The sequence below is a fragment of the Centroberyx gerrardi genome, chromosome 13 (assembly GCF_048128805.1).
Source record: "Centroberyx gerrardi isolate f3 chromosome 13, fCenGer3.hap1.cur.20231027, whole genome shotgun sequence".
NCBI classification, from domain to species: Eukaryota; Metazoa; Chordata; class Actinopteri; order Beryciformes; family Berycidae; genus Centroberyx; species Centroberyx gerrardi.
Window position 1 is genome coordinate 6,077,485 of NC_136009.1, and position 13,402 is coordinate 6,090,886.

Consider the following 13,402-nt stretch of genomic DNA (forward strand, 5'->3'; position numbering starts at 1 on the left):
CACATACTGGAAAACCAACCAAACGGAACCATAAGAAAAGCCCAGCAATCCAGAATTTTGGTGTTGAAGACTCTTAATCCAGACCAGTTGGGTTCAACACACCGTTAATCCAAACGTTTTGGGACCTCCCCTACCCAGTGTGGGTGCGTCCCTGAATCAGCAACTCCCCCTTCTACTCGTGGCGTTCACTCCTGATCCTGGCTTGTGCGCTAAGCTAGCTAACTGCACAGCTGGGCCAGCTCAGGCTCGGGAGAAGCGTTGGGAAGCTTGGAGTTGAAGAGCTGCAGGGAGTCCTTGATGCGTGCCACCTCGCCGGCGGACAGCTTGAGCCGGTGGCGCAGCAGGCACGAGAACAGGTCCAGCGGCTGCGGTGCGGGCGGCGATAGCCGGTTAATCCGGTCTCTCATCTCCAACAGCATCAGGAAGGCAGCGTCCTGTGTGCCCTGCGTATACGGGTAGTCCAGCTGGAGAATCAAATCCTTGATGCCCTCGGGGTCAAAGTGCATGCTGTATCCGAAAACCTTCAGCGTGTTGATCTTCATGTACCCCAGGTTGGACGTCTGGTCGTCCAGGTCCAACGGTTCGTAGAAGAGCGTTTCGTTGACTGTTGGGTCGTCCGTGACAATGCGGCTGCGCAGGTAGATGTGCACCGTTTCAAAGAAGGACTTCCATTTGTTGCCCAGCGACAGCGTCCAGTTGTAACACTGTGACGTGGCAACGGTGTCCAATCGAGTTCTCTCCCAGTCAGGGAAGTCGGGCTGGTTCACCGGCATGAACCAGCTCTCCGAGTGGCTTCCCCCGAAAGGATTCACGTAAATCGCAGGCACGGGCTCCAGTGTTGAGTTCTTCGTGGAGCAAATCTGGAAAGAGATGCCCATGAGCATGTGGATAAGATTGGACTTGTTCTTGTTGCTCTTCAGCGTCAGCAGCATCCTCTTCCTCCAGGCGGGGTTGAACCAGCTTCCCAGACGGACATCGTTGCTGATGTAGATGGCGTGGACCTCTATCCTGCTGTCCAGACGCTGAAGCAGATACTTCACCTGAAGATGGATAAATAGATTGTGAGATTAGATTTGCACACACATACAGACAAGATAGACAGATAGATAGATTTTAGAAGCTTCTCAAAACCTCGGCGTCAGGCATGTCCAGGTCAAAGTTCAGGTAGTGGTCCAGGGACGCGGCAATGCTCGGCCGGCACGCGCCGAGATGGAGGAGGTTTCCGTGGTGACAGGCGCCGCAGCGGGTCGCGTTGTCGGCAGCGCAGGAGGAGCAGGAGGTGGAGGAGGTGCCCACGATGCAGGGAACGACTCCCTGGCAGGAGGGCTGCTCCACGGGGCAGCTGCAGCTCTTCACCTCCTCAGAGAAGGTGCCCAGAACTCCATGCTCATTACAGTAGAGCAGGGACTGGGCCCGGTTCAGCCAAAACCTAACAGGCCTGGAGAGAGAAGAGAAAAAATGTAATACAATTCAGTGCTCAGTGTATTCTAGCGCAGAATGCAGAGTAGGTAATCGTTTGTGTTGAAGTACAGCCAGGACTGGGCTCAGTTCAACCGAAACCTGAAAAGCCTGGATCAAGGTGAGAAAAATTGAGTTTGATCAAGTATAGTAGTACAATATACAATAGCAGTGACTCTGTCTATCTATCTATCTATCTATCTATCTATCTATCTATCTATCTATCTATCTGGCTATCTGGCTGTCTGTCAGTTAGTAAGATATTAAGTAAATGGGTACGTAAGCTAGTTACTTATTTTGGTTATTGACATTAGCATTGGGGCTTGCTATTAAATAAGGTATTTTGACGGTTATTGCAGTGAACAGCAAACTGTTCTCAGCTTAACAGCCAAAACCTGACATAGAAAAGAGGGGAAAATTAGCTATGATATATAAACAAGATGAGACCGTTATTAGATTTGGCTACGATTAACATTTGGTATTAAATGCTGTTGGATATGTGTTACATGATGTATGGCAGAAAGCTGACCCTCTCTGCCAAAACCTGGCAGTCCCTGGGCAGAGAAGAAAATTTGCTACTGCATAATAAGATAAGATCATTATTTGATTTGGCTAGGATTGGTGCTTGGCATTATGTGTTATTTAACTGGGCACAGCTCAGCAGCAACCTGGCTCCGCGCCATGGAAATGGGTTGCAAAAGCGTGGGTGGGGACCTATAGGTGTGGAATATCAGAGAGTTATAGCATTCTGAATATGGGACATAACCGTTAATATTCAGTCGATCTTTGGTTCAGTTGGACAAGTGAAAATAATATCCAATGCCGAGTATTGTAACTGCACAATAGTATCACTACAGTATTCCTTTCATACCACAAATAGTTTCGGCAAAGCAATCTAACTGGTGAAAGATGTCTTCTAACCATGCTGACAGTGGCCATAAAGCTTGTGGTATTTAACTCTTGTGGTACAGAGCTTTCCTTGTTTTCTCCTGTTTTGATTTCATCCAAATGTAGTAACTCTATTTGGAAGAAAACTTTTCAAGTGCACATGCATTGGTAACATTTGTGTATAAGTCACGATAGCCTAATGGGTGTTGTTTACTTAGATTGTGGGTACTACGGTGACGCTGACAGCCACATCACCCTCGCACCCATAATCACACTAATGAATCCCCTCTAGGGTGTTACTGCTGTTATAGCACCCATTATTATATAATAGAGAGCAGGGGAGGAAATGCGCTATGATAAGATGATGTGATGATATATTGGGATAGGGTTTGGGTTGGGTCAGGACTACAGCATCACCTCCAGTGTCAAGATCACCACTCTACAATCCATCTAAGTGAATAAAATTGAAGCGTCTTGATACAAAGAAGTCCATATTCTGTGTGTTTTATATGTATTATTAAGTGCAGTGTTTGTTGACATGGAGTTGTATATGTAGTTGTACTTCAGCATGAGCGCTGGGAACAGGTCAGCACAACATGACACTTCTGGCAGAGGGCCAAAAATGATGGAAAATTAAATAGTGGCTCAGTTTAAATTTAACTGAAGCACAGAAATATTCCACTCAGTCTGACTGATTGATTCCATCATTTACTTCTTGAACTGCAACCCATTTTCTGTTTAGACTTACGTTTAATGAACTAAGCTTCAGAGTATTAAGATACAAATGTGTGTCATTATGCCGAATGGTGAGAGTGTTGTTGATACAGCTACTAGTCAGAAATTTGACCTCAATTATTCCCAATAATTAGGTGCACCCAAAACAATGAGATGACAACAAGGTAAAGCAGCACAACGACTTCCCGAATCTACAAGCAGACTTTGAGCCTATTCTACTCCTCAATAAGAATGATCCTGCAATGCTGCAAATGTCCTTCATTTAGTGCAAATCGATTCCTCAATAACCATGACTGCTTTCCCTCTGACTATAGCAGACCCCCATTGTGCTCAACAGAGTAGAGGAGGAACAAAGGAGTGGGAGGGGGTTTGGGAGGGGGTTTGGGAGGGGGTTTGGGGTGGTGGGGGTGGGGGTGCATGCGGCGACAGCGGAGATGACGATGTTTTAGCTTTTAATTTAACATAATCCCATTTATAGCGAGTGTCTGGTTGATGATTGATGTTACGCGGGGAGCTTATCGGCCTACTTACAGGGGCCTTACAGAGGGCAGGAGCAAAGCCCTTCACATGCTTGCTGCTTTTAGTTCAGCCTACAAGGACACGTGTCTCCGCTGACAGCTACCGACAAGCTTTCCTAACCCGCACGCTCTGTATGGTCGGATTTACACAGGTTCAAAAGATCTGCTTTCTAACCCCTCGCCGCACAGATCTGATTTTCTCATCGTCGGATTGGCTTTTTTTTTTTTTTTCTTGCCTCCCCTCCCCATGAAAAGATTAGATTTGTGCCGGAAAAAACAGCAAAAGCCAGATCTTAGAGCCACACAGAAGTTCTTAACCAGTATAACTTAATTAAAATCGAATGAAATCCGCTTATATTTATGACCCCCTCAACTACACACACACACACATACAAACACACCCCTCTCTCTGCCAAAGTAAATGGGATTTTCTCTCCAGTAGCTCTTCACTCACTGCACAGTGACTCTACTAGGCTTGACCCTATGTTGTCTTAGCCTATGGCTCCTGGTTTTCCCTCACATCTATGTTCCTAAAGCCACATTATACATTTAGGTGTACACTTTAGGTTTACTGGGCCTCATTGGTGATGATACACAGGCATTTTTTGGGCAAATTTGGGGGAAATATTTTCTCACTGAAAACAATGTAGCAGTTTGAAATCTGGCCAAGCTTTGCTGGCAAGGTTTAAACATCAACCAATCAGAGAGAAGACAATTGGTCAGGTGACCTGTCCTCAGCATACAATATTTTCAAAAATCAAATGAAAAAATGGATTTTGGAAAGATCAAAATTCCAACAGCTAGGAAATAATAGCTGTGATTCTTTTTATATAATATTTAATCTAGCAAGCTTCACACGTTATAGTGTTCCAGTGGATAACAATGATAAAATGATAAAATTATTACATTTTCAGTAGAAAAGACGGGGCCAAGTTAGCAGTGATGGCAGCAGTATGTCAACATTTTCACTCCTCCAACTGTCAAATTTGTCAGTTACTGTTGCCCATTGCTTTCTTTGCCCATTGCCCAGTCGCTCATGCTCATTGCGCATTGCTGACAAATCTTTGGCCCAAATTAGCTCTAAAAATTTGCCTGTGTATCATCAGCTTAACCCCTTGATGTAGACATATTGAGTTTGGAAGTTGCCCTGCTGGCCTTGGATTGAACTTCACCTAGGAAACTCTGGTGTCAATCCTCTAAACAATTCTCCATGGGTGCAGAATACAGCACAAAAATCCCATTTAGATTTGTGTTTGCTGTTATCTTTCTGTTGGTAGGAGGGTTGAGGGGATGGGAATGGGGAGTGGGGGGGTTCTCCCATGCAGGAAAACCAAACATTCTAGCCAGCTAGCTAGAAATCCCCCCTCCTCCCTCCCTTGCTACATCCCCTCCTCCCGCTCCTCTACCCCCCCTCCATCCATAAGAGGTAAGCAAATCTCCTCTTTTGAAACGCACTCGTAGGCATAAACCGAGAGTTAAAAAGTAAAGTTTAAGCAGAAGTTCAGAGGTAATTTTTATGCAGCATCTTGGATAAGAGCCTCCAACGAGGACGTCCCTAGATTACCCTGCTGTTTATTCCATACGCATCTCATTTTTCCATAGGCAAAAAATCTCATTTACAGTCTGCGCTCTATTATTTATAGATTAGATTATTTATCAATGGCGATTTGACACACATTTTTTGAGGGGGCGGTGGGGGGGACGGGGGGGGGGGGGGGCATGACCGCAAGTGGAGATGAAAAAGCAGACATACATAAATTACCATCCACTTTGCTGCAGTAACATCGGCAACAAGTTCAGTCTGAAAATTGGCTCTGCAGAGATTCTATCCCCAGGCTAAGCTCAGGAAATCACACACAACATTGCCCAAACGCTCCAGCGTTTCCTTCCCCCCCAGGCCTGCGTAAATAGACGAAAATGAATGATGATAAAACAAATGGATTTGTGCGGAATTGGGGGAAAAAAAAAATGGGTGCTTTTGCAGCCGAGCAGCCCCCCCGATAACTTGTTGTTGCTGGTGTGAACTGGGTTAAGAGCCTGAGTGACAGGGGTGAGAGAGAGAGAGAGAGAAAGAGAGAGAAGGGAGAGAGCAAGGAGTGACAAAGGTGACAGAGGGAGAGAAATAAATGCAGAAAGAGAGAGAGAGAGAGAAGGAGAAGGAGGGAGGGGGGGAGACGTGGAGTGATGGGTAGAGGGAAAGGACTGTCAGGGAAATTAAAGTCCTCGGTAAACAAGTGCCGAGCTGTCAGTCCGGGAGAGAACTTGATTACAACATGCCACAACGCCACGTACATCGCCCCACAAAGGCCCCTTCAACCAGTAACTAGACGTTTCTTCTCTCTCTCTCTCTCTCTCTCCCTCTCTTTCGTTCTCTCGGACTCTCCCTCCAATCGTCACATCTCTCGCGCATTCTCTCACCATCTCTCCTCTCTCACTGTCTTTTCTCTTGCATCTTCTCTCCTACTGAATCTTCACATCTCTCTCTCTCTCTCTCTTACTCTATCTCTCTCTCTCTTACTCTGTTTCCCTCCCTCTCTCCACACCTGCCTTTCACAGGCTTGATTTCTCCCCACCCCCCACCCCCCCTCCCCCAGGGCGCAGCAGCCAAATTGCCTATAAATGACGGCTGAGTGAAGCATGCACAGGTATTTTGCTTGGTAATCAACCACAGGTGTCGAATTCACCATCAGAACAGAGGAGTCAGTCAACCTGTCACGTTGTGGCTAGATCTAGATGGTGATTTCCAAGCAGGAGCAGGATTACAATGTTGGACGGTGTTTGGCAATATTTTAAGGGAGTTATTTTTCTCTGTCGAAGGACTTTCTGGAGATTTTAAAGTTATAATCGAAAGTTCTTCTGGAATTCTTTTTCCTTGGATTTTCTGCTGATGAAGTTTGAGTTTCTCTTTTCTTTGTCTGTTCAGCCACGGTGGCTAACGCTGCTCATGCTAACTACCCAGTCTTCTTCTACTTAATCTAAACAAACTGCTGTTGCTTTATATGAAATTGTTGTGGATTATTACGTTAACCTTTTGGAGATAACAAACTCTCCACCATTGCGTGAAATGGTGTGAAATGAAACTTTATTTACTTTCAGTACAATCCACACTTTATCCGTACTTTATTTCCATTAGGGATCATTGCAGACTACAGATATGCACGACCCATCCAGGTACTTGCGGATGTACAGCGAATCCGGCTGCTGTTGCTGGTCTCTCTTTACGCTCGACAGCATTGCACAGTTATAAATTTTTACTGCTGTACAATCTGTTGACAGCAGAGAGCCAAAAGCATGGCATTTGGCTTGGCAGCAATCTAAAAATACATGTTTTGGACGGAAATCTGCTAAGAGGGAGCAATTGTGTACCCCACTGGCGTGTTTTTCCTGCTTAAACCCCACCTTCCCGTGTGTATACCTATCGGGGCTTTGCTAAATTCAAAGGCAGAGCTCTTCTCCCGACATAGCTCTGGGTTTTCCTAATGTACCTCTCTGGAGGCAGGCTGTTCGGGAGCCTACAGCCGTAATGACTCAGCACAAAGCAGCCGCCAAAGCTCCCGGTCCTGACAAATGATGCCTTTTTCATTTTGTTTGTTTTCAAAGTATCCCGGTAGGCCTACCTCTCTCGGGGCAGGCTGATGCGGGGCAGTTTGGGGCAGCGTTTGCTCAGGGTGAACAGCTTCCTGACAATCTTCTGGGCTTTCCCCTGGACCAGGGCGGTGCTGGACTCCAGCTGGGCGTAGCGCTTCTGGAGGGGCGGGTCGGCCGACCAGAACTTGGAGATCGTGGACACATTCAGGAACCGGTCGGTGGGCAAGCGCTTCAGGAAGGCTTTGAATTCATCTGGAGGGGAAATCGACAGAGAGAGAGAAAAGAGCAAATTACTCTTTCTCAAGTAATTATAGGTTAACAATACGTTTTTTTTAAGCGCTGAAAACCTATTCGCCACACTGTCTAATATCCCTTGTGGCGTGTGTAGATAATGACTGACTGAGGAGGTGGTTTCATGTGTCATTTGAATACAAAAAAAAGCTGTTATATTCTAATGAATTGCCATTACAAAGTAAACACCTGTGCCTCAATGTGCCGTTATGCTCATTCACCCCACCATTAAAAGCTCACAGTGTTCACAATTACGCCATTTGCGATATAGCCATTTAGAAACACACTAGTTATCTGGAGAGTGATAGCATGGCGTCACGTTCGGGTGGGCATTTTCATTTATCTCATGGCTCGACTGCAACTCCAAACAAGGTAGGTCAAAATCGGTAATCACAAGCCGATTAGACCAACAAAAGCATGCGCTAAAATGGCAAGAGGGCATTTTCTCTCCTCTATCTTTTGTGCGCCCCTCTCAAATGCACAAAAAATAGTGATAGGCCTATTCCATGTCAAATGCTGTTATTTTTATGCGCAAAAAGGCAATATCAATTATCCTATCCTATTATGGTTTTGTTGTTAATGCACATAAATAAAAGGATTTCAACTGCTACAGGGCTATCACATTTCACCAGCCTCTGTCAAAATGTCAATCCAAAGCATATTTTATTGACTCTTATCTCATTTGAGAGTGAAATTTTTGTAATGGTAATAAACCTTTTTTGTGATCCTGGGAATGAGATAAATTTGATAGATATTCTATAAGAAAAACAATCAAACAATCTTTCAAATAAAATTTTGAGCTAATGGCCCTTTGAAAATTGATCTCATATACTGTATCATTTCCTAGAACTAGCCATAATCCTGGGACAACTGTATTTGAGTCAAGGATTCTTAAAGTGGAAACCAGAGGTTGTCTACATGGGTAGTTCTCAGAAAAATGAATAATAGTCTACTGTCATCAGTATTACCAAATGAAAGACCCCATGAAGTGGCACAGAGAGCATGATTTGCTTCTGATCTAGCATCATTGCGGGTTTGGGGGGTAATAATTCCAACGGTTATCAAAATTTCATTGGATGAAATTTTTGTATACGCTCCCCCGAGTGCAGGATGAGTCATCAACAGAAATGTGCTGTTTACCGGAAAGAGACAATCTCTTAATTTTGATTAAAAATTTCTAGAAATCAACTTTATTTCGCCTGTATTGATGAATAGGTATACACTAAGTCCAGCAACAACGTCAAAAAAGTACAAGAAAGAAGAAGTTATTTTTCATTCCATGGGGTCAAGTTAGCACAATGTGAGCATATGTTTGAATGTGTGAATGTGTTTCTCGCCTCTGTCCAACCAAAAGCTCGTACATTTTCAACCTGAGACCCAAATGAGATATTGGACCCATGGCTCCTGAGCCATAGTTTGAGCAACCACAGCCTGTGTAGTACTGTTTCAAAACTTTAAACAGTTTTCCCAGATGGGGAACCTTGGCCAGAATAGATAACTACTTTGTTGTCCCAGCCAAATGGACATCTATTTCAGTGTTCTGGCCAAAACGGACAGATCATTTCAAATGGTGCTATCCAGTCAAACGGTCATCATTTTGAGGGGGGTCTTTGACATAGAAAGATTAAATTATACTGAGAATAATGTCTGCACAGAAGACACGGCTCCTACCCTTTGCTGGGTTTGCCAAAAGCATTTTTCGCATTAAGATCATTTTAGTTCCATTACGAACCGATGGGCAAAAGATTATGCCAGTACTAAGCCTTTGGGAAACTTGACCCTATTATTTCTTTTTTTTCTCCCACAGCCAACTAAGTGAGACCTTCTAGGATTGTTCTGGGTCTGCTGGAGAATCATATTCCCATGTGTTGTTGTTGGCAGGCAGACAGCGAGGAAACTCGCGGCCAAGCCGACCTGAGCTGAGCCGAACTGACGAGACTCAAGCCTATTACAGTGTTCAGTGATCCCCGCTGACACCGCGGTCTCTTCTCCCTATCTTCCCCTCTCTTCTGTGTAGCTCTGCCTCTTTCTCTCCATATGATCTTCCTCTTCTGTACAGTGGTGTCTCGCTCTCTCTCCGGAGCTTTCCGTCTCTGCGTCTCACTGTGTGTATCTCTCTCTCTCTCTCTCTCTCTCTCGCTCTCGCTCTCGCTCTCGCTCGCTCTCTCTCTCTCTCTCTTTCTTGCATCTCTTGCTCCTCTTGACTCTCTCATCTCTTTCTGTCTCTCCCCCTCTCTCACTGCAGCCCGACTCCCTGCTGACATGAGGCTAAATTAGTAGGGTAACATTAACTTTGGCGTTTCACTGTTTGCTTGCTACATTCCTCGGCTGGTCTGCTTTTACTGCCTGTTTCACTATTTCACCCCTACTAATCTTCCCTAAGCTGTAATAGCTGCAATGAGCCGGCTAGGCATAAATTCATCGTTGGGAAGAGATGGAAGGCAGACATCGAACCATTTATGCGGGATACAAATGCTGCCTTTTTGGAGGTCAAACTTTCCGCTGCATGCACTGCATGAGGCAGTGAAGTTGCTAGACTTTAGCTCCACCACTGCAGGGAAGCGTCTCTTTTCAGCTATTAGGAAGCACATGGATATAAATAGGTTCTACTTTTCTTAACATTTAAGAAAGAATATGCTGAAAATGCAGGAAATGAAAAATGGAGCGCTTTTATATTGGCTACAACTGTGGCTTCAGTATTTTGAAGAATTGCAGTAGAGTCACAGATTGCAAATTAGTCTTATTAGATAAAGGATTGCTTTTCTGATGCCAAAGTGCTGGTAAGCAAGGGAATTGTGCCCCAATATACAGTATATATCTGTACATATTGTCATAGCACATGAGTTAATATTTGCTAAATGCTGTGAACCATAGTATAAAACCTCACCTGAAATTATTAGATACAATAGGCATGTGGAAGAAAGCAGAAGAAGAGGCATCAAAGTGAAATGCTGTGGCTAATGTTGGATGATACACAAGTTATTTTTAGCTTTTCCAATTCCTGGGTAAATTAAGACGGTTATTTGATGGCGTGATTTAACTAATTAGTCACAGCAATTACATTTTAAATGACTTATGAATGTGATTATGAATTGAACATCATTAGCCGGTAATACAGGCTATATTACCTAGCTGAAACTGAAAGAAAGTAAATATGCAAATGATGTCCTGAAATTAGACATATAGATGCTGTAGCTATTGTTGCTAGGAGACTGATGATGGTGCCGTGTCTGATCAGTGCTGTGTGTGAACTGAGGATTTTTTTTTTTAAAAATTTTCTGGGATGTTAAAACTTCTAGTTGTTCTTCTGGATGTGTGACCTAATTCAAACCAACCTCGATATGCATTTCAACCACTTTCTAAGCGTCCATCCTAGACTATGGCACAAGGAATAGCTACTTAAGATCCTGTGTAATGGTGTTTTTTACACAATCATGACATCAACTATGAAAAATATGATCTTGTAAATGAAGTAGAATTTACTATAATGTAAAGTAAACCATATAAAATATAAAAGTACCCAATAAAGTACGCTGGTTGTGATGTGCGAGTGGCTTTGGCTACAAAAAACACTAAATCCAACCTTCCCCATGACTTAAGCAATGCAAAGTTCTCTTGTTGTCTTATCCATAATAATGCATTTTCAATTAAAAGTACAGTACTTGTCCACATGAGTAAAGGATAATAGTTTGTGCAGTAAGATGCAGAGAAGAGAGCACAGTTAAAAAGAGCAGCTGTTATTGGGTGAGCAACTGTGTTGGCTTGATTTCATGGCTAAGTGACAGCAATTAAATATTAAACGATTTATGGACATAATAAAAAAACATAATATGATTGTGATATTATCAAGATGCAACTGGATAATTACGGCACTCGACTAATTATTACAATAGTGCTAACACAGTTCGGGGACACACATGAAAAATGAATTTTTGCCCCGGGATCCAGGCTCATGAAAACATATTTATACTGTTGTCATGTACAGTAGGATCCCACCAGAAACAAACACGCACCCAAGACATAGTTTGAAAGAGGCGGCATTTAGTCACGCCTGAAGAACCTCAGTGAGGAAGGACACTGACTCATCCTCTCATGGTAAAACACTCTTTATTTTTGAAAAAAATTGCAAATAACAAAAGTTGAGACAGCTGGTTCAGTTGCCAGCCAAGCCACAAACTCAGTCTGGTATCCAGTGTAAATGAAGCGGATCCATATTTTGTTTCATCCTGATATTGCAGACGCGAGCTGTGTTTGTCTGGTGTCTGTTCTGGCAGAGCTGTTGATTTCCACAGTTACAGGCTTTGCAGTTGCATCACGAATCTCCTAGCAACCAAATCCATCAGACCCATAAGATAATTGGCTGAGTGCAAATAATGTCTAAATATATAATAATAACCAGGCAAGGAAAAGAGGGATACTTGAAAAAGACTTTTATGGTGTGGGTGCAGGCCAATTAATTAATGTTCTAAGTAAAATTGAATAGTCTGATAAGGTGGATTTGTTTCCAAATGCAAGTTACTGTGACACAGTAAACTGTCTTGTCTTTAGCCCTAGCCTCTACTCCAAAACACTCTGAGTTGTAGCTTGAGGTCAACAGCTCAATTAACCTGAACAGTTGGTTTTTGGGTTTGCTAGCTAGCTAACAGACATATTAAAGGTCCCATATTGTGGAAGACGGGATTTCCCTTGCCTCTTTGATTATAAAGGAGTTGGATGTGCTATCTAAACATGGTGAAAGTATCAAAACGCAGGGTTGCCAACTAAATCCACACAATCCATATTAGAAAAGCGAGCCTCTAAACGAGCCGTTTCGACTTCCGTAACTTTGTGGCGTCACAAAGGTTCGCTCATTATTATTTTTGTAAGAAATAATAGACTAACAAAGTGTTTTTTTCAAAGCAGTTGAGCAGTTGTCATTGTTTATTACCGGAGAGTTTTCCCTACCTGTAGCTGCCGGGCTGTGGTGCCTTAAAGACACAGCGACAGAAACAGCCTGTTCTTGGTAAGGCTCTGAGAGATGCTGGAAAATGAACGTGTAAAAATGGATTGAGAGTGTTTTTGGTACATGACACCACACACACAGCTTTTAATGGACCTCAAGACAGAAAATAAAACACTGGAAAGTCTAGAATATGGGACCTTTAAGCAAAAGCAACTGATGCTAATGTTAACATGCAACTACTAGCCACTACAAATGCTAACTCCTACTAGATGCGTTAGCTAGTGTGCATATCAAATGCGTTCAGAAAACAAGACGGTTGGCTGACCATATAGTTAGCTAGCTACCAAGCTGAAATTATTAATACAAACAAGATGTAATAGTGGCAAAATTATCAGTTCCCAGTCAAAAACGGCACAGAAATGAACCAGGCTAAAAGCTGAGGACCTCCAATATGGCCGCCCAAGGGTGCGTTACATCAGCTGAAAGCCCTGTATTGATATAATGAGCTCATTAGAATATCCTGTGTGAGTTGTTTTTTGGGGTGGATTTTGGTCTTGATAAAAGCCACATCTTCCTGCTTTGCCACTGGAAAGCTGTGAGCTGGCCTCGACAGCTGCTGCCTGTCCGCTCTGCCATGTGCGGCTCCAGCAGAGAGGCACACAGTGAGTCTCAGTATGACCATTAGCCGGCGAGATCAATGCCTCCGTACAACAATGCCTCGACACACTCCCTATCTGTTTCCCTCTGCCCTGCATCTCTCTCTTCCTCTTCTCCTCTTTGTCTTCCTCCCTCTATCACTGATTAACTCGCATACATTCACCCTTACTCCTCATCCACCCCCCCCTCCCCCATCATCTCTTCTTCTTTAGCTCTGTCCTCAAATATCTCCCTCTCTTGCTCACTCCAGTTCGCCTTCAACTCTCCCTTAGCATCACTCCCTCCTCCGCTTTCTCTCTCTCTCTCTCTCCCTTTCTCTTTTTCC

At 43.7% G+C, this 13,402-nt stretch overlaps 1 protein-coding gene across 1 annotated transcript in view; it reads right to left on the reverse strand.

Annotated features, from left to right (window-relative positions):
• Positions 1-218: 218 nt before the first annotated feature.
• brinp2 (bone morphogenetic protein/retinoic acid inducible neural-specific 2) overlaps positions 219-13,402 on the reverse strand; it is a 99,444-nt gene continuing 86,260 nt past the window's right edge. Inside the window, exons 6-8 of the mRNA XM_071907024.2 lie at positions 7,217-7,439; positions 1,132-1,438; positions 219-1,040 (exon numbers count right to left, since the gene is read on the reverse strand). Coding sequence (XP_071763125.1) covers positions 219-1,040; positions 1,132-1,438; positions 7,217-7,439 — 1,352 coding nt within the window. The remainder of the gene's footprint in view (positions 1,041-1,131; positions 1,439-7,216; positions 7,440-13,402) is intronic.